The sequence below is a fragment of the Herpailurus yagouaroundi genome, unplaced genomic scaffold (genome assembly GCF_014898765.1).
Source record: "Herpailurus yagouaroundi ecotype Mexico unplaced genomic scaffold, PumYag 215, whole genome shotgun sequence".
NCBI classification, from domain to species: domain Eukaryota; kingdom Metazoa; phylum Chordata; class Mammalia; order Carnivora; family Felidae; genus Herpailurus; species Herpailurus yagouaroundi.
In genome coordinates this window covers 11,170,257-11,191,628 of record NW_024412446.1, presented here as the reverse complement: position 1 = coordinate 11,191,628, position 21,372 = coordinate 11,170,257, and the positions used below count along the sequence as shown (strand labels likewise).

Below are 21,372 nucleotides of genomic sequence, written 5' to 3'. Positions count from 1 at the left end.
GGTGCATGTGCCCCTTAGAAATAGCACACCTGTATCTCTTGGATAGATACCTCTTAGTGCAATTGCTGGGTCTTAGGGTAGTTCTGTTTTTAATTAAAATTGCCACTTTAAATGTGTTTACTGAAAAGTTAAATGTGTTTATTGAAAATTTAAAATTATATTGAAAATATAAAATTTAAAATGCTCACATTTGTGGCATATATTTTATTGCCAGTGGACAGTGCTGCTTTAGATTAACCACCATGCTTCATTCTGATTGCCTCCAGAGTCTTGAGGATTTAAAATTTCTACCATTATGTGTGATGTTGACTCTCGATAAGTTAGATATTTTTATTATGTATTTTTGGAAATTCTCAGAAAAATGCCCTATGTGTGTCCTGAGACACCCTACTTAATGGTTGTGTTTCTTCTTAAATTAGTCAAAACTGACCAACTATTTTTTCTTAAGCAAGGGCACTGGTGTCTTTAAGTGTCCTACAAAAAAAAAAAAAAAAAAAAAAAAAAAACAGGCTTCATATTTGCAATGAAGTAGGAGAATATGCAGAGATTGTAAATCTGTTCAGAGTCCCTTTGGTTTAAAAATAACACAGTACTTGCTTCCTATATTGTCCCATCAGTGTCTGGAACAGGGCAAGATGAGAGTGTGTTTGATGTCCTCATGGTCCGCTCTGAGTAAAGCTGTTGAAGATATGAGAACAGTCTGCCGATGCCAGCAGTCACCCAGTGTTGCCAGCAGAACTTGATGGTAAACATAGGGCAAGCAACCCACTGTTGAGTTCCAAGGCCCTGAAAGTATTTGAACAGTTGAAGAAGCCTTGCTGGGAGCAGTGTGGTTGAGACCTGGCATTACAGTTAATGGGGAACTAAAGGAGAACAAAATCTTTTGATAGGATTAAATCTCTTGATGGAGTCCTATGATTTCCATTTCACTGTGATCTAGAGAATGAAAGTATGCTCACATCTGGAGAGGGGACACAATCCAACTTTGGCAGATCCTAGCACATTATATTGAGGAAGTAATCTCTTATTTTATTCTGAGCTTTGATCAGGAATTGGTATTGATATTTTTCAATTGCCTTTTGGCTGTGGTTCATTAATACTAATTTTTTAAATTAAACATATTAGCTTTTTTTCAAATATGAAAATTTGGAATTATTAGTGTTTTAGGCTTTTCATATCCATTTCTATAGGTGGAATTGTTCTATAATTCTATTTTCATGTCTTTCCCCCCCCCTCTGGTTCAGTAAATTATGTAGCTTTCTATTTAATTTTAGGTTCTGGAATGCTTTATGTAGAGCCTGGGGATTATCGTTCCTTGCGAGTTTGAAAAATCCAAAAAGCTTCCTGGCCCAACGATTTTTTTAAATTGCAATATAATTTACATGTAGTGCACAAATCTCTGTGTACAGTTTGCTGAATTTTACACCCATGTAACCACTGCACTGATCTAGATACAGAACATTTCTATTATCCCAGAAGTTTTCCTATGCCCTATCCTAGTTAGTACCCATGTATGTCCAGAGGTAACCACTATTCTTATTTCTATCATCATAGATTAGATTTGCTACCTCATGAACTTCGTATGAATGGAATCAACCCACATTTTTTTGGGTCTGGATTTTTTAATTCAACGTAATGTTTTTGATATTTATCCATTCTGTTGTTTGAATCATTATAGTTCATTCTTTTTCATTGCTATATAGTACACCATTAAAATGAATATGCCACAGTTTTTTTTTAATCTATTCTCCTGGACACTGGGTTTCTCAGTTTTAGCTCTTATGACTTGAGCTTCTTTGGAAAATTCTATTAAACATGCTTTTGAGGACATTTGTTTTCATTTATTTGGGATATTTCAGGAATGAATTTTCTGGACTATAGGGTGAGTGAATGTTAACCTTTAAGAAAAGCAAACAGTTTGCTAAGTGGTTTTACTATTTTATATCCTTATCTGGGATATATGAGAATATTAATCACTAAATTTGATATTGTCAATTTTTTCATTTTAGTCATTCCAGTGGGTGTATAGTAGTATCTTATGATCTTAATTTGAATAATAATGTGGGGCATCTTTTTATATGCTTATTGTTGGCTTAAAGAAATTTATTATAGATACTTATTTTTTTCAGTTTGTTTCATATTTGTTGGTCTTTGATTTTTTTGACTTCTTGACTGTTTATTTTAATGGTCTCTTCAGATATCATGTATATTTATTATTGAGCCAATTTTTCAATTTGTTTTTGTTTAGCAAATGTCTCATCCAGATTTTCACATTTATTTCAGACATTTTAGGAAAACTTGAAAATTTGTCTCTGTAACTGTATCCTTTTTTTTATTCCTAATCTTCTATACTTATTTTTTAATTGGCCAGTTTTGTCTATTTTGTTGACCTTTTGAAAAGAAAGCTCTCAAATTATTTTATCATTTTACTGCTTTTATGTTTTCCATTTTGCTAATATATGCTTTTAAGTTTATAAATTTCTTAATCCTTTGTATTTGAATTTTTGCCATTCTTTTTTCTATCCTTTTCAGCTTAATACTTTATTTTTTCCTAGTTTATTAGTAAAAATGAGGCATAGATTTTTCTTTTTCCATGATGACTCTGTGTGTACTGTGTTCCTTCTCAATAGAGCAGTGTTACTTTGTTCTTTGATGTAAAAATCATTTAGTAGAGCCTTAATATCCAAGTATATCACATGTTTGTTATTAATTTGTCATTTTACTGCACTGCCTTGAAAAAATGTGGTCTCTACAACTTCTCTTTTTGGACCATAAATTCTACAAGAATTTGTGGTACTTTAGTGTCCTTCATGCAGTTGCTAGAATAAACAAATGTGGTGATACCATCAACTACCATCAAATCTACAAGTAGAAAACTTGATCTCACAGTGATCAAGGTAGACACAGTCCTGGCCCTCACGGTGGGTCGGCTCTGGAGGCTACATCCTGTTAAGCAGCCCTGGTGATATTTGAGCTCATAACTCCTTATTTAGAAGACCGGGGCTCTAATTGCCTGGCTGGGGGGGGGGGGGGGCGGGGGAAAAGTGAATGCCAGCCCATTGACTTTGAGGGATCCACAGAAACAAGAGGGGAAGCCCACATTGGTCACCTCTCATTTCTTGGGTAAATATTGGTCATATACTTGTTTTTTCCTCTCCGAAGTTAGTTATTATTTAAAACTTTTTAATGTTTATTTATTTTTGAGAGAGAGACAGCAGAGTGAGGTAGGGGGTGGGGGCAGAGAGAGAGGGAGATGCAGAATCCAAGCTGTCAGCACAGAGCCCAACTCGGGGCTTGAACTCGTGAGCTGCGAGATCATGACCTGAGCCGAAGTCAGATGCCCAACCAGCTGGGCCACCCAGGCATCCCTGAAGTTAACCATTTCATTTAAATCATCAGATTTATTGGCAACAAATTACATACGGTACTTTTTTAAAGTTCTCTCTCCTCTGAATCAGTGATTATATCTGACCTTCCTGCCTTCCTGGTGGCATTGCCAAGTCTGCCATCTCTGTTCTTGTGACCCACTGATCATTCTCCCACCCTTCCTCTGCCTGCACCCCCCACCCCCAGCTCAAGGAGATCTCTTTCTGGTTTGCTGGGAGGAAGCTTCACTTCACCTCCCAATTCTAGTCCAGACATTTTTTTTCTTTACCGGTAAATTCTGGCTTCACTCTGGAGCTCAGGCTTTTGGAAATAAAAGCCAGGAAAACTTGTGAACCATTTCTGCTTTCCTGCCATGTCTGTATCCTGAGGCAAGGAGCATAGAGCTAACTGTCTATTGAATGGGAAGAAGTGAAAGTGAAGAGCGAGGAAACAAAACCTTCTAAGATTAATATGTCAAAAATTATTCTATCCATGTTTTTTGAGGTATTCACAAATTGAGAGAGTTCAAGGACCCTTTAATTTTCCACTCCTTGAACTGGTTGACTTGCACCACAAGTTTTGTGGTTCCCGGTGCTTTTGTGCACCTCTACCACAGAGAGGACCTGACCCTTTTGCTGTGTTCTCTGACCAAGAGAAAATGGTTATATTTATGGATATTCTGAAGCTGACTGTAGGCATCTCTCTTTAATTATCAGATGTGTGAATAAAAAACATTTCCTCCCCCATAATGCTTTACTCTGAGAACTCATTCTGTCTGTGCTGCCGTCTGTAGGACTTTGTCTCAGTAATACCTGCTAACCTGCAAAGTGTAACCAGTTCTGGAAGCACTCCCCACTAAAAGTCAAGCTCCAAAGTTAGACTGTTGGCTGCAGTCCCAGATCTGTTGTTCAATAGGTGTGGGACCTTGGACAAGTTACCTAATGAGTATAAATATCAACTTTTTAAATGTAAAAACTGAAGAAAATAGTACCTATCTCATAGGGCTGCTATGAAGAATGAATGAGTTAATACATATTATACTTTCATCCTAGTGAAAGAAGTACTGAACTTAACCCTTATGACTTGTGGGTATTTAATTAAAAAAATTAAGATTTCTTTTTGAAAATTCTGAAGTGTGTATATATGTGTGTATATACACATACATATTCATGCTGTCATGCAAATTATTTTTAATTTTACAAAGGTAGAACAAAAGCAACATGAAAATGGGAAACCAAAGTGTCATCTCAGAGTTCCTCCTCCTGGGTCTGCCTATTGAGCCAGAGCTGCGGGACCAGTTCTATGTCCTGTTCCTGCTCATGTATGTTACCACCATCCTGGGGAACCTGCTCATCATCATTCTCATTCGCCTGGACTCCTGCCTCCACACGCCCATGTATTTGTTTCTCAGTAACTTGTCCTTCTCTGACCTCTGCTTCTCCTCTGTCACAATGCCCAATCTGCTGCAGAACATGCAGAGCCAGGTCCCGTCCATCCCCTATGCCGGCTGCCTGACCCAGATGTACTTCTTCCTATTTTTTGGAGACCTGGAGAGCTTCCTCCTGGTGGCCATGGCCTATGACCGCTATATGGCCATCTGTTTCCCCCTGCACTACACCACCATCATGAGCCCCAAGCTCTGTCTCTCCTTGGTGGTGCTGTGCTGGGTGCTGACTGCTGCCCATGCCATGTTGCACACCCTGCTCATGGCCAAGCTGTCCTTCTGTGCCGACAACATAATCCCCCACTTTTTCTGTGACATGTCTGCTCTGCTGAAGCTGGCCTGCTCTGACACTCGAATCAATGAGTTGGTGATATTTATCATGGGAGGGCTCATTCTCGTCATCCCATTCCTACTCATTGTCATGTCTTATGCACGAATCGTGTCCTCCATCCTCAGGGTCCCTTCTGCCAGGGGCATCCGCAAGGCCTTCTCCACCTGTGGCTCCCACCTCTCCGTGGTGTCTCTCTTCTACGGGACAATCATTGGCCTCTACTTGTGCCCTTCAGACAACAATTCTACTGTTAAGGAGACTGTCATGTCCGTGATGTACACTGTGGTCACCCCTATGCTGAATCCCTTCATCTACAGCCTGAGGAATCGGGACATAAAGGGAGCCTTAGGAAGAGTATGTTCCAAATGGACGATTCAGCTTTCTCTGGGACAGGGACTCTAAAGACTAATGTATGTTTTCAAACAGTAGGCATAATATTGACAATGAGTAGTATTCTGTAAAGTCTAGTAAGCACCAAGCTAATGCAGCCCAGGGGGTTTTCTCATTGTCACTAGGGGTGGGTCCATCTCACATCCTGGGTTTACCACAGAATCTGGGGGTGATGTAGCACAAGGACTGACATGTAGTGGACACTTGGCAATTATTATTCAAATTTGAATATATATCATTCTAACGCTAGTGTTTACTGCACTCAGAGAAAGTACAGTAGTTCCTAATTCTCTAATAAATAAATTCAAATTTCTCAGCCCCTTCAGTGCTTTGCTTCTGCCAAACATGTTTATTTCATGAAGAATGTCTTCCAGTTTATTATGTACTGCTTTTGTAATTTTTTACTCTCCAAGGATCATCATTTATTCCATTGCTTACCTATTTATTTAGTTTTTAATTTTCATTTCAGGTGTTGGTTGATTCACCACTTTAATGATCATACTCGAAATTTTTTTTTCCTTTGATTTACCAATCCCTTGTCAGTTAATGACAGACTGCTTCTTTTGATAATATCTATATTTTGGATGAAAATTTCTCTTTTGAATTAAAATCATATTATATGGAATGAGCCATATGATTCTCTTACGAATTGTTTAATTTATAGACAGTAAAATGGTGGCCCATACATAGCCTAAAGTAGCACAAATAGTGACAGAGGGCTAGAATCTATTTATGACCCCCAGGTAGATTTTTATCCTCTGAAATATTACACTGAAATTATGTGATGCTTTCTTTGTTTACTTCTTTTCAAGTATATTTTAAGTGTCTTGAAGACAGGTGCTCTCTTATCTCTTCAATGACTACTTCAGTGCCTTGTATTTGCTAGATGGACAATAATAACTGATTTGATTTGAATACATTTTCATATGTTTCTTGAAATTAAAGTGTGCCTTAAAAAAACACCTTTTAAAAGAAGTCTTCCTAATAATGCCAACTTTGACTTCCTTTCTTCTTCAAAAATTTTTATTGACTACAAAAAGAATACATTCTCACTGGAAAATTATCCAAACAACAAAGAAATAAATAATAAAGTGGAATGGAAGGTTCCCCCAAATTCTGCCCTCCCCCATAAAAGCAGTTAGAAGTTGGGGAATATTCTATGTACATAGATAATTTCTGTGTAGACTAACATTACATATAATAGCATTAAGTTATACACACCATTTTCTCAGGTTGTTATATAAAATATATTTTGAATTCATCATTTCATATAAAGACATATAATGATCTTAGAATCTATACAGTGCTTGTTGAATGGATGCATTTACTATAATTTATTTAAATAATCTTCTTGGTAACCACTTGGGTTGTTTTCAGTTTTTTATGATTTTGAACAATACTTCAATTTTATTTCCTCATCCATGCGTTTCCTTGTGGACTTATGCTGTGTTTCTAAGGACACATTCTTAGAAATGGGTGTACTAGATCAAAGGATATGAACAGGTTATAATTGGGTAGAAGTTGTCAAATTGCCTCCCAGGAATTCTGCTAAGGTAAACTCCTTCCAAAAGTGAATGAGAGTGACTGGTTCTTTACATGTTCCCAACTCTGGATTTTTTGTTCTCAAAATATCCATCAAAATATGATATTTTACTATTTTTAAATTGAATCTTTGTATGTATCAGTGAGCTCAAACATCTCTTTATATTGGTTAGCTACTTTTCCTTGTGCATGTCCTTAGCCTTGAGTCGATTTTCTTTTTTCTTACGATCACATTATCTATCTTGTAGGCAACACTTCCCTCAGTCTGTTATTCATCTTTTGAACTTGGTAGTGATGTGTTTTTCCCTTACTAAGATCATAAACTTCAAAGTAGACAAATAAGTTGATTTTTACCTCATGATTTTTTTCTTCCACATGCTTGGAAATGGCTTTTCTATCCCCAAATTATTATTATTATCTCATTCTTTTTTCTAGCTCTTGTACAGTGTTAGTTTCCACATCTCTATGCTTGATCCACCCAAAATTTTGTTTAAGGCCAACTGTCCTTTTTTTTTTTTCCCCTTCCTCAGCAAGAGAGTTGTCTCCACCTTCACAGGTATAAAAAACTACCTTTACAATGTCTTAAGTGCTCACATATACTTCCTGGGCTTATTATATTATTATTATTATTATTATTAATATTATTCATTTCTGGACTTATTATATTGATGCCATACTATGTATAACAGTACATTTTAAGTACCTTGTGTGACAAGCCCTCTTCTATATTCTTCTCTTCCAGTACTTTCCTGACACATTTATCCTTTCAGATATACTTTAGATCTATTTTATTAAATTACAATTTAAAAAATCTGTTGGGAAATTAACTTGAGTTACACTGAATTATTACATTGATTTGTGAATTAGAGTTGGCTATTTGTACAGTTGTCTTACAAACTATAAATAATGAATACCTTTCTATTTATTCCAGGTTTTCATTTCTTAGTTGAATTTTGTAGGTGTCTTAACTTAGTATATTATTACATATTACTTTCTACATTTAGTCCTAGGTATTTTACATTGAAAAAAAAATGTTGGAGGGGGTCACTATTGTGTTTTCAGACAAGTAATTTTTTTGTACATAAAAGAGTTACTGATTGTCTTGTATAGCATTTAAAAAATATTACACCTTACTAAATTCTCTTATTGTTTTCTAATAAGGATTTCAGTTACCTATCTTGGGTACTGAAGATACACAAAGTTAACATCAGTATTGGTAAGTATGCATATTTCTTTCAAATACTTAGTTCTGTTATTTCTTTTTTTCTAATGTATAAAGAAGATGTGTGTGTGTATATATGTGTGTGTGTGTGTGTATACATGTATGTATGTGTGTGTGTGTATATATATATATACACACACACACATACATACATACCATGGAATACTGCTTGGCAATCAAAAAAGAATGAAATCTTGCCATTTGCAACAACATGTATGGAACTAGAGTGTATTATGCTAACTGAAATAAGTCAGTCAGAGAAAGACAAATATATGATTTACTCATATGTGGAATTTAAGAAACACAACAGATGAACATAGGGGAAGGGAAGGAAAAATAAGATAAAAACAGAGAGGGAGGCAAACCATAAGAGACTCTTACATACAGAGAACAAGCTGAGGGTTGCTGGAGGGGAAGTTGGTGGGGGGATGGGCTAAATGGGTGATGGACATTAAGGAGGGCACTAGTTGGGATGAGCACTGGGTGTTGTATGGAAGTGATGAATCACCGGGTTCTACTCCTGAAACCAATACTACACAGTATGTTAACTAACTTGCATTTAAATAAATACATTTTAAAAGAAGGGGGAAAAAAGAATAATGTGAAATAATAGTGATTCTAAGGAGAGCACAGATATTAGTGTGAGGCCCTGCTCTTTGTCCTTCAATAACCAAATGGGGGTATAGTAAAATCTTCAAATAGTTTTGGATATTGGAGGCCACAGTGAACTTTCCCTCCTTGTTTGGTGGTACTCTGGGAGAAGGCACTTTGCAGAAAAGCCCACCACTACACGACCATATCATGACAGCTCTGGTCTAGGGAAGAGTGTCTGAAATCCCAAACAACATGCGCATGCACATAAACATGAATCTTTGCAACCATGTTGTGCCATGAAGATCTGAAAAGTTCTTACGTACCCTGTTGGAGCCCTGCTGGAGTTGAGAGCTAGTGTGTCTCCAGAGGCTATCAGGATAATGAATAAGGGGACCGTGTAGCGGCAGCTAAAGTCAGAGCCCAGAACCAGATGGAAGACGTTGCTGCGTCTAACAGAATCAGTCAGCAGAAACAGTAAGCCCTAAGAAGGGCATCGACTCCCTTCTCAAAAGAAAAGACATGTATTATCCATGCTGAGTGTAGTCGAGGTCCAGCAACAGTGGACCTTAGCAGAGACACCCCTCCTGAAGTCGAGAGGATACACAAGCCTCAAGAATCTGGAAAAGGTTTAACAAAATCAACACAGAGAAACCAGGAGGAAGGAATTCATCAGTATGAAAGTAAAAGCTTGATGGAGTTAAAAACCAAGAAGCAATAGAATAATAATAACTAAATGTTGGTTCTTTGGTAATATGAATAATAACATAAAATGGCACGTAAAATAAGGCAACAAAATAGAAAAGATACAAATAAGGAACTCTGGGAGTAAAAAAGAAGCAAAATTAACAGTTAAAGAGGCAATCTTAAAATCACGAGAATACTATTGAAATAAAAGAAATTGAAAATACAGGCACAATTATATTTTAGGAACTTATATATTACTAAAATATGCTCAATATTATGAAAAAAGTCAACTACAAATTATTGAAGAAGATAAACTGCTTAGTCTTACAGCTTTGGGAAGCCCACTTGGTTTCTCTAGGCCTGTTTCCTCTCTTGTGCAATGAGAATAATATCTTCCTCCTGGAATCTTGTGAGATTTAAGGCAGACATACATGTAGAGTACTTAGGACAGTGCCTGGCACATAAGTCCTCACTAAATGTTCTCTTTTATTATTTTTATGACAAGGATATCATTACATCATTGTAATAGTGAAACACTGGGAAAGCATAACCATCAATAAGAGAATGGTTAAACTCTGGAATATCGCAGTATAGCGTTCTATACCATGAAGCTAAAAGTGAAAAAGTTCCATCTATTGTGATAAGAAAAGATCTCCTAGACTATTGTTGCATGACAAGGGAAATTACAGAATAATATGTAGAGAGTGAGACGATCTATGTGTCAAAAGCAGGGAGAGAAAGGCAGGGGAGGTATTGAACTGGTAACTGGGATGGGGGTGGAGGTTGGATTGAGTGATAGTCAAGGAGAATTGTATCTTCATCTGTATTTTTGAACTCCTGCCATGAAAATGATGGACATATTGTCTAGGGAATAGAACTTAAAAATAATTTTTTGAATACTTAAAATAAAAAGTAGGTCTTTCCTGAAGTTTCCAGAAAAGGAGTCTGAAAAGAATGTGGTCTACACTGCAGCGCCCTCTCCCCCCACCCCCCCCACCCCCGCCAAAAAAAACCTCCTTAAAAACTCTTGCATCTGCACTGCTTCTCGGCTTTCCTCTCCATCCACTAGACTGCTGCCATATCACACTCTTCCCCCTTTCTCTACAGAAGCTACAAGGCTCTTTCCTTGGTCCCCTGCTTGTTCCCTTTCATTTTTCCAAAATTTACAAGTAGCTTCTATTTCAAACATTCAGCCAAGGCAGAAATGAATTTAGCTTATTGCTATGTACCCATCCCTGTAAAATAAACACATTGTCACCTTTGTTTCGGGTCTAATTTTTAATTTAACCAGAAATAAGATGCTACAGGACCAATATTGCTAGTGCTTTGGGAAGCTAGAAAAAGAGGGGCGTGTTCTTTTGTAATCGTTCTTATCATTGAAATGCCAGTGAACCAGGACGTGCCCTCACACCTCTTGGGGTGCAGCCCTCCATCTGAGCCCCCTTTTCAGGGCGCCCTTGACCTCCTTGTTGCGAAGGCTGTAGATGAAAGGGTTCAAGGTCGGTGTGAGCACAGCATAGACCACGCTGGCCAGGCGGTCATAGCGGGCTGAGTAGGCGGAGGACGGCCGGAAATAGACGGAGAGGACAGAGCCGAAGAAAAGCGACACCACCACCAGGTGGGCCCCGCAGGTGGCGAAGGCGCGGCGCCGGCCCCCGGCCGCCCGCACTCCCAGCACCGCGACGAGGATGCGCGCGTAAGACAGCGACACGAGGAGCAGCGGGGTGAGCACCACGGCCAGGCCCTCGGAGAAGATGGCAGCCTCCGCGGTCGCCGTGTCCGAGGTCGCCAAGCTCAGCATCACCGTCATGTCACAGAAGAAGTGGCGCACAGGGGCGGGGCACGGGTAGGAGAGCGCCGAGATGAGCAGCGTGTGCAGCAGCGAGTGCAGGTGGGCCACGGCCCAGGACGTGGTCACCAGCGCGGCGCAGCGCCGGGGCGTCATGACCGCGCAGTAGTGCAGGGGGCGGCAGACGGCCACCGCGCGGTCGTAGGACATGGCTGCCAGCAGGTAGCTCTCGGTGATGCCCAGAGCCACGAAGAAGTACATCTGGGAAAAGCATCCCTGGAAGGACACGGCCTGGCGCGGGTGGAGCAAGCCGGCCAGCAGTCTGGGGACCGTGACAGTGGTAAAGCAGACGTCCACGAGGCTCAGGTGACCCAGGAAATAGTACATGGGGGAGCGGAGGGCCCCATCCGACCTCACCACCACCACCATGGCCAGGTTGCCCAGGGCATTGAGCAGGTAGACGCCGAGGAAGAGCAGGAAGAGCAGCGGGTGGATGTCTGTTCCATCCACCAGGCCGAGGAGGAGGAATTCTGGGGCGGTCGTGAGGTTGGCCAGGGCCATGGAGCGGCCAGAGAGGCGGGGGCGCTGAGGGGGCAGATGAGGAGCAGGCCTAAATTCTGGCGCCTTTCGGTAGGCTTCTGCATGTGCGGGTTCCGTATCCTATTTTTAAATTTACGCTTGCTAAAAAGGCTTGGAAACCACACTGCCCACCCAGGAATCCTCATTTCATGAAGAAACTCAGTATCTGAATCCCAGTAGGGTGTCCTAAGGTAGCGGGCGGTTTCGAGCTTGGAGTAGAACAGACCTGAGTTTGAGATCTGGCTCCACCGCTCGGGTGCTATGACGGCTCTAAACCTCCATTTCTTCTTCTTTCATTGAAGAAAATACTAATCGCTACCCAGGGAGTTGTTGTGAAGATAAAGTGGGTAATAAGTGTAAAATACTTAGCGCAGCACCCAGCACCCAAAACTCTTGCCTATCTACCCACCTCCCTGCCACCCATCTATTTATCTACCATCATTTGCATAGTCAAACAAGCAGTTGAGGCAGAATTGGGACCCAGGCCATCTGAAAACCAGTTGAAGTTTCTTCATAAAACCCCTTATGGCATTTGCCATTTGTTTATTCACCACGTATTATGTGCTAACTCAGGAATCATTAAACTTTTCTGTCAAGGATCACAGAGTATTTTAGGCCTGTGGGCCATAGGGTCTCTTACAAGTATTCAGCTCTGCCATTGAAGCGTGAAAACAGCCATTGATAGTATGTAAATGAACGGCCTTGGCTTTGTTCCAATAAAACTTTATTATAAACAGGCAGAAGGGCAGATTTGGCCCGTAAGACGTAGTTGGCTGACTCCTGTGCTGGGGCCTGTGGGGAACAGGGTGAAGCTTAGCTTTTGCCCACAGTTTGACCTACAGCAGCTTGCAGTGTTTCCTCCTTTACTAATTTTATGAACCACGTGGGAGTAAATTATTCTACCGGAGGAGTTTGGCAAGAATATAAAGAAGAGATGGGATTTGAACTGGGTCTTGGAGAATGAATACGGTTTTATCCAGCAGACGTGCTATGGTGTCGGAGGGGGAGGCATCCAGACAGGGGGAAGAGATTGTGTGGGATTGTTGGCAGAGGGCGCATGGAATGAAGAAGGTAACATCCACTATGATACTGGGGCAAGTCTTGTCTTTGCTCTGACCTCAGCTGACTGAAAACTTCAAAGTTTCTCAGTAAGCCAAGTGATTTCAATTATCTCTGAAACAAAGCACTCATTTTGTCACCCACTCAATCTCTTCCTTAAAACACTTTTTTTCCCACTGATGCAAAGTTTCTGTAAATGTTCTATTCCTAGCCTAGCCTATCCCTGCTTTGTCAGGAAAGAGGGCCAGCCTTTGGTGAGATCCCAGAGAGTGGACCGAGTCAGTTCTTAGCTCAGATGCTCCTTGCAAGAAGGAGCTGTGCTTATTCCCTGTCTTGCCAAGTGATCTATACACAAAACTCACTCAATCGGTATTTGTTGAATGAAGCTTTTTAAAGAGCAGTGAGAGAAAAAAGAGGCAAGGGAAGGTGGAAGAGAGGAGATGATGTGCAAACTGCAGTGTCTGCTCTTGTTGCGTTTCAGGAGAAGTCCCAGATGTAGCCTATTTTTTCATTTTTCTGCTTTTCTATCACTGTCACTCATTGGCTATCGCAGGGAGTCATCTGCTTATGCCAACTCCACCCCTATCCCCAGAACAGAGCTGAAGTGTTGAACAGCCAGGACCTTGGTACCTCTCCAATTCGTCCTCTTTTGAGGTACAGGATTCTCCCCTGCAGAGCCCCTGACCTTCCCTCCCCACCTCCAGGTGGGCACTGCATGATATGGAGGAAAAGCCACTGGCTTTGCAGTCGGAGCCACCTGGGTTTTAATCCTGACTGACTTTGTAAACGTAGACCCATATTCATTCCATCTCTACTCTTCTCATCTATAGAATGGAAATACTGATGATTCCTCTCTGCGTGGTTGACGCCATGATTAAATGGGTAACGGATATATAAGCACGTAGCAGGGAATGGTTGCTTAGTAGATGTTGGTTTCCTTTCCCTCAGCTTCTGATGCCTTCTCCCTGTTCCTCGAGGCTACTAGAGGCAATCCAGTCCACTGCTGGAAGCCTGTAGTTATTTAAAGATGTTTTTCTTAATCTCAGCTGAAACCTGCTTCCCTGTAACTTCTACAAGTGGTCACAGTTTTGGCCACTGAAGGTTAAACACCTAATCTCCCTTCTCTGCAGCTTTTCACACAGTGTTAAAAAAAAGTCTATGAGCTGTTCTTCGCTCCAATCCAAACACACCTGGTGCCTTAGATTCTTTCCTAGAGGACCTAATTTCCAGGTCCTTTTCCATTATGGTCAACCTCTGTTTTGCCAATGTGTTTTTTAACTGGAATTGGACTCAGTGGTCTTTCTGGGGTTGGGTTGTGTGGGGTTCTCTGGGGGCACTGTAACAGCTCAACTGTCCACTTCACACCTATCTGTTGAGCGCCTGCTTTGGATCAGGCTTTATGTTGGTCTCTAGGATTATAAAGGCAGGTCAGCTACGGTCCTTGACCTCCAGCCATGCACAACAATAAGCACTACACTAACTGTATGAACAAAGTAGTAGGAGTAATTTCCTGTGCTTGTCTGATTCGGGGAAGATTCCAAAGAAGAGGTGAAGTTTGAACTGGGGTTGGAAGAATCAGTAGGAGCTCACCAGATAGAGACCTGGAGGTGGGAAGGGCGTTTCAGGCAGGCAGAGAGAATGTGAAGGCAGAGAAAGGTATTTTGGGGGTGGGGGGGAGAGCTGACACATGGCTTTGTCCTCCCTACCCCTGTGAGGCACAGTGGAGTGGGGTGGGATGGAAGATAGGACCCAAGGCAGGGAGTTCTCTCACCTGAAGGGCAGCATGCCAGGCCTCAACACTGTCTGCACCGTCTGTGGGCTGGTTTCCCTCCTGGCCAGAGGTCCCCGATCTTGAGGACAGATGCATTCTCATCCATCTTCACCCAGAGACTTCAGCGTGTTTCCTGTGGGCTAGGACAGCAGCCTTAAAGAGAGAGAAAGCCAGAACTAAAAGGGGCCTGGAGATTCTTGAGCCATGCTCTCTCTACTCAGTTTACTGCCCTGCTGGTCTCCCATTGCCCATAGGGTACAGTGCAAATGGCTCAGCCTGGCAGCCAGAACTTCCCAACTTGGTTCTCCGATGGTCTCAGCTCCAACTGCTTCCACATGCTTCCCTGTCCCCCCACCCTAGCCAGGCTGGCCTCCTCACCATCTCTTGTTCACACGTTTCTCACAGGCTTTTCCTGTACACTGCTCCTTACCTGAAATGCTCTTCCTACCCTTTCCCAATACCCAACTCTGGCTCCACCCCCTCCAGGAAGCCCCACCTTCTTTCCTGACTCCTCCAGCCCTCACTTGAATGCCTCTCTCCTCTCTGTCTGGTAACCCTCCTTTGGAACTTAGCCCTTATTTGCTGGTGTTGTGACTTCTGCTGTAATGCTCATCTTCTCCACAAGATGATGGACTTTCTGAGGGCAAATATTTACTTATCTGTTCCTATCTGGCCTCAGACCTGGCACAGAGCTTTGTATTTTTTTTTTTTAATCTTTTAGAGAGAGAGAGACACAGAATGTGAGAGTGGGGAGGAACAGAGGGAGGAACACAGAATCGGAAGCAGGCTCCAATCTCTGAGCTGTCAGCACAGAGCCCGACGTGGGGCTCAAACTGACAAACCATGAGATCATGACCTGAGCCAAAGTCAGACACTTAACTGACTGAGGCACCCAGGCGCCCCATCACACAGGGCTTTGTCTTAACTCTCCTGGCAGTCAGAGAAGGCTCCACAGAGGAGGTGACATTTGAACAGGGCCAGCTTGAAGGATAAGACATTCACTGGACAGACAAGAGTAGAAAGGAGTTCTAGAAAGAGGGAATAGCATGTACGATGGAAATTACAAGAGAAACCTCAGAGATGTTACTTAACCTCTTTGAGGCATATACATTCACTTAGCAAATAGTAGGTACTTTAAAAATGTCAATTTCCTCCCCATCTCCCCCAGCCTCGAAACACTTTTGGTGATGGGAGATAAACTGACTGAATTTATGTTGGCTCCCCCGGAAATCCGGGCACAGGACTGGTTTCCCTGGATGCTGAGCTGCAGGTTTTGACTCCGAGCCCCTTCCTAAGGCCCAGGCATGGCAGGTGTCTCTTTGAAATGAATAGGGATGACTTATTTAAGGTCACAAAATGAGGCAGAGAATCTTAGGATCTAGAACCAGAAACCCCGTCCCCCAGGCAGCTTACGGAAAAGGTCACCTTTGCAACAAACACTCAGATGCCCCAAGACATAGAAGTACACAGGGATACGAGCCTGCACAAAGATGCAGACATATCCTGATAAATCGAGTCACACGGACATGCCAGAGACACACTCACACCCACCAGGACAGCAATAGACACACATGGGCACACATGGATACCCACTAACAGTCATTTACACAGAGGTGTAGACACATACACAGATCCATCCAAAGACATACCTGCCATATACACACAAAGACCCAGACCCAGACCCCTACACTCAAAAATGCGAGAGACATAGAGACCTCCATGGATTCTTCCAGCCACACAGGAGTCAACACACAAATGCCAACAACTTCCTCCTTCCTCTCACTCTTGCTGAAAGTCTCCATTTGCCTTATCAGACGGGGACACGGGCAGTGGGGAAAAGGGGAAACCGTCGCTGGCCCCCTAGCACTCCCAGTCCTGGGAATGTCTATCCAACTCCTTGACTTTGGTCCCTTTCTGGTCAGCTCAGATTCTTCTCCTGAATAGCCTTCTCTTCAACCAGTTTTAGCCAAAGATGAGGCCTTTCTATTCCAAGGGCTTCCTTCTATCCTCTCCTTTCCTCTGCCAACTTCTCATTCATTTCTCTTTAATAATTTATATAGCAATCTTGCCTGTTGTATCTACTCTATGCCGGGCAGGTAGTTGAGCACGAGGCAGGGAGGGCATTCAGAGTTTTATGAACAAGACACAATCAGAGTTCATCTTCTTATCTTGGCATCAGCAATTGGCAACGATTTTAACATATCACCTAACCCAACAGCCATGACACAAATGGGAAACAAGGCCCAGAGAACACGGTCTGAAGTCATTCAGCAATTTGGGGATAGAGCCGGGAACTGAATCCAGGAGTCTGAACTATCTATGGTTTTGTGCACTTCCGCATCCTTCTGTCATGCATTGGCAGGTACTTCTCATTTATCTCTCTCCCTCCCCTTCTCTCTTTCTCCCCCTGATTTAGCCCTTGCCTTTCTGCCATTGATTATTCTGCTCTGTGCCAGCAAGTCTCCTGCCTGACCACTTACCTGTGAGTACAGATGGGCTCTGCCCTCCACACCACACAGCCAGAGGCTGATCTGCTACCAGCAGGGGGAGTTAAGGCAGGCACGCCTGGGGAAGAAGATTGACCTCAACAGCCAAAGGTGAGAGGGGTGGCATGTCGGCTGGGAGCACAGGGGGTCACTCACTAATTAATTAACCAGGAAACTTCATAAAGGATGGGCTTTGCACCCCCCAGCCCTACGAGGAGCCCTCAGCCCTCAGCCAGCATGACTTCTCTCCTACCCTTCTAGAGAGACTGAGTAGGAGAGGGGGAACAAAGGAGTCTGGGAATCCAGAATTGGGAGAGACACCCCTCTGTGGTGACCACCCGTGCTCAGAGGATGCTATCACTCCTCTGCCTCCTTCTAAGAAAATGCTAATGGCCTGAGAAGGATGGGGCTTGTTGACAATCACAGAGCAAGGGACCCTGGTCTATTCTATCTGGCTGTACTCATGCTGTGCCGCAACCGTCACCCCTCAAAGCTGTGACCTCACTGTGATTCCTCTGTTAGGGAAGAGCCTTTTCTCTGACCTCCCTGTGAGGAAAGCAGTAAGGTGGAGCTGGGGACTTAGATGCCCAGTCTCCCAGCCGGGGCTCCCGGCACCCTTCTCTGAGCCCACCTCGGCCCCAGAGTTCCCACCTGACCTAGAAGTGGAGGGAGGGAGGAGGGGCTGGAGCTGCCGGCAGATTCACCCCAGGACAGCAGGCTCGGCAGATGTCTGTGGAGCTGTTCTTGATGGACTTCAGGAGTGCTGCCCTCTGTCACCCCACAGTCCCGGTCCGAGATGCCAGGAGTTCAGCCCTGCCCAGCTAGAGCCAGGGCAAGAGGACTTCTGCTCCTTGTTGCAAAGCCTTTTGACTGTCCTGTCCTCATTGGCCCGACACAGCAGCCCTCCTGCATCTGCGGGGCGACCTAATTCCCAGGCTGATTAATTTCTTCTGACGCAGTAAATGTGTGGAACTAACTGGTAGCCACATCCCAGGGGATAACCTCTCCAACTCGACTATTCACTCAGTTTGAAAACATTGTTCAGCGTCCATGGGGTGCTGGCCCCTTTGCACTCTGAGGAGTGTCAGAGAAGTCTTGGAATGAGTGAGGCGTTCAAGTCCTGACCAGCTGTGGGAGTCTGGGCAAGTATCTTCCCCACTCTGGGCCTCGGTTTCCCCATCAGTAAATGGAGAAGGGTGAACTGACAGATTCTGAGGATCCCTTCATGTTAGAGAATGGAACATATGGATGGGCCCTGGATAGTTAACATTCAGGCCTGGGGAGGGAGGCTTGGGCACAGGCAGTACAATGCTGAGCAGTGTGTGCCCGTGGGGCTCAGAGTAGAAGTTGTGCCAATGGCTTGGGTGTTCAGAGAGTATACCTGGGAGAAAGTGGGATTTAAATGGAGCAGAACAATGGGAGGATATGGGTGTGTGGGAGGGCAGTGTGGGAAAACCCAGGGATCTAGGGAGCATGGTACATGCAGAGGGGCCCCGGGAAATACAATGGAAGGGAAAGGCTACCTGTACAAGTTTCCAATAGGGGAGAAGGTCCATGCATCCATATCCCAGGGTCTCCGGCATCATCCTGACCTTCTTGCTGTGAGACCTTGAGGAAGTTAGTCAAATTTTCTGTACTTCAGTATCTCACCTTTAAAATGGGAAAATAATAGAAACTACTTGAGGGTGCCTGGGTGGCTCAGTTGGTTAAGCCTTTGACTTTTGATTTTGGCTTAGGTCATGATCTCATGGTTGTGAGATCGAGCCCCATGTCAGGCCCAGCGCTGGTGTAGAGCCTGCTTGGGATTCTCTCTCTCCCTCTTCCTCTGCGCCTCCTCGACTCGCGCTCCCTCCCTCCCACCCTCCCCCTCTCTCTCAAATAATAATAATAGTAATAATAATAATAATAATAATAATAATAATAATAGAACCTATTTTATAGGGATGCTACAAGGAACATAAAGCCTTTGGAACAGTGCCCAGCACACAGCAACCACAGGCTACATGTTGGCTGTGACAGTTATTACCCCTTGGCCATTCTTACTACGTGCTAAGGTCTTAGGGTTTGTTCTTGCACCCTCCTGACCTGGATTTTCTTTTAAGGAAGGCACCTTGAATTTTTCCATTTTGCTGATACACATGAAATGACTGTTGCGGAAGATGGCGGCGTAGGAGGACGCTGGGCTCACCACGTGTCCTGCTGATCACTTAGATTCCACCTACACCTGCCTAAATAACCCAGAAAACCACCAGAGGATTAGCAGAACGGAGTCGCCGGAGCCAAGCGCAGACGAGAGGCCCACGGAAGAGGGTAGGAAGGGCGGCGAGGCGGTGCGCGCTCCACGGACTGGCGGGAGGGAGCCGGGGCGGAGGGGCGGCTCGCCGGCCAAGCAGAGCCCCCAAGTCTGGCTTGCAAAAAGCGGAGGGGCCTGACGGACTGTGTTCCGACAGCAAGCGCGACTTAGCGGCTGGGAGGTCATAAGTTAACAGCTCTGCTCAGAAAGCGGGAAGGCTGGAGGACAAAGGGAAGGAAAGCTGCGGAGCCCCCGGACGACAGAGCTCAGTTTGGTGGGGAACAAAGGCGCTCGCCAGCGCCATCTTCCCCGCCCATCCCCCAGCCAAAATCCCAAAGAGAACCAGTTCCTGCCAGGGAACTTGCTCGCTCCGCGCAAACACCCAACTCTGCGCTTCTGCGGAGCCAAACCTCCGGCAGCGGATCTGACTCCCTCCTGCTGCCACAGGGCCCCTCCTGAAGTGGATCACCTAAGGAGAAGCAAGCTAAGCCTGCCCCTCCTGCCCCTGTGCACCTTGCCTACCCACCCCAGCTAAGACGCCAGATCCCCAGCATCACAAGCCTGGCAGTGTGTAAGTAGCCCAGACAGGCCACCCCACCCCACAGTGAATCCCGCCCCTAGGAGAGGGGAAGAGAAGGCACGCACCAGTCTGACTGTGGCCCCAGCGGTGGGCTGGGGGCAGACATCAGGTCTGACTGCGGCTTCGCCCACCAACTCCAGTTATACACCACAGCACAGGGGAAGTGCCCTGCAGGTCCTCACCACGCCAGGGACTATCCAAAATGACCAAGCGGAAGAATTCCCCTCAGAAGAATCTCCAGGAAATAACAACAGCTAATGAGCTGATCAAAAAGGATTTAAAGAATATAACAGAAAGTGAATTTAGAATAATAGTCATAAAATTAATCGCTGGGCTTGAAAACAGTATAGCTGACAGCAGAGAATCTCTTGCTACAGAGATCAAGGGACTAAGGAACAGTCACGAGGAGCTGAAAAACGCTTTAAATGAAATGCATAACAAAATGGAAACCACCACAGCTCGGATTGAAGAGGCAGAGGAGAGAATAGGTGAACTAGAAGATAAAGTTATGGAAAAAGAGGAAGCTGAGAAAAAGAGAGATAAAAAAATCCAGGAGTGTGAGGGGAAAATTAGAGAACTAAGTGATACACTAAAAAGAAATAATATACGCATCATTGGTATCCCAGAGGAGGAAGAGAGAGGGAAAGGTGCTGAAGGGGTACTGGAAGAAATAATAGCTGAGAACTTCCCTGAAGTGGGGAAGGAAAAAGGCATTGAAATCCAAGAGGCACAGAGAACTCCCTTCAGACGTAACTTGAATCGATCTTCTGCACGACATATCATAGTGAAACTGGCAAAATACAAGGATACAGAGAAAATTCTGAAAGCAGCAAGGGGTAAACGTGCCCTCACATATAAAGGGAGACCTATAAGACTCGTGACTGATCTCTCTTTTGAAACTTGGCAGGCCAGAAAGAGTTGGCACGAGATTTTCAGTTTGCTAGACAGAAAAAATATGCAGCCGAGAATCCTTTATCCAGCAAGCCTGTCATTTAGAATAGAAGGAGAGATAAAGGTCTTCCCAAACAAACAAAAACTGAAGGAATTTGTCACCACTAAACCAGCCCTACAAGAGATCCTAAGGGGGACCCTGTGAGACAAAGTATCAGAGACATCACTACAAGCATAAAACATACAGACATCACAATGACTCTAAACCCATATCTTTCTATAATAACACTGAATGTAAATGGATTAAATGCGCCAACCAAAAGACATAGGGTATCAGAATGGATAAAAAAA

At 43.7% G+C, this 21,372-nt stretch overlaps 3 protein-coding genes and 1 long non-coding RNA gene across 4 annotated transcripts in view; 3 read left to right on the top strand and 1 right to left on the bottom strand.

Moving 5' to 3' along the window:
* The window catches only part of SPATA22 (spermatogenesis associated 22), a 60,061-nt gene extending 59,076 nt beyond the window's left edge, over positions 1-985 (top strand). The window contains exon 8 of the mRNA XM_040455556.1: positions 618-985. Within this exon, the coding sequence (XP_040311490.1) occupies positions 618-743 (126 nt within the window). The 3' untranslated portion in view covers positions 744-985. The remainder of the gene's footprint in view (positions 1-617) is intronic.
* A 3,546-nt stretch (positions 986-4,531) lies between these two features.
* On the top strand, positions 4,532-6,163 carry LOC121017352 (olfactory receptor-like protein DTMT). The gene has a single exon (XM_040455558.1). The coding sequence runs from the start codon at positions 4,587-4,589 to the stop codon at positions 5,541-5,543; it is 957 nt and encodes a 318-aa protein (XP_040311492.1). The 5' UTR covers positions 4,532-4,586; the 3' UTR covers positions 5,544-6,163.
* Positions 6,164-10,311: 4,148 nt separating this feature from the next.
* Positions 10,312-12,343, bottom strand: OR1R1 (olfactory receptor family 1 subfamily R member 1). The gene has a single exon (XM_040455552.1). The coding sequence runs from the start codon at positions 11,921-11,923 to the stop codon at positions 10,979-10,981; it is 945 nt and encodes a 314-aa protein (XP_040311486.1). The 5' UTR covers positions 11,924-12,343; the 3' UTR covers positions 10,312-10,978.
* A 3,289-nt stretch (positions 12,344-15,632) lies between these two features.
* Positions 15,633-21,372, top strand: part of LOC121017349 (uncharacterized) — a 33,808-nt gene continuing 28,068 nt past the window's right edge. Inside the window, exon 1 of the long non-coding RNA XR_005784732.1 lies at positions 15,633-17,368. This is a non-coding gene — a long non-coding RNA (uncharacterized LOC121017349). The remainder of the gene's footprint in view (positions 17,369-21,372) is intronic.

What these genes read in the sequence shown, in the direction of transcription:
- LOC121017352 (XM_040455558.1), top strand. Translation starts at nt 4,587, where the DNA reads ATGAAAATGGGAAACCAAAGTGTCATCTCAGAGTTCCTCCTCCTGGGT.
- OR1R1 (XM_040455552.1), bottom strand. Translation starts at nt 11,923, where the DNA reads ATGGCCCTGGCCAACCTCACGACCGCCCCAGAATTCCTCCTCCTCGGC.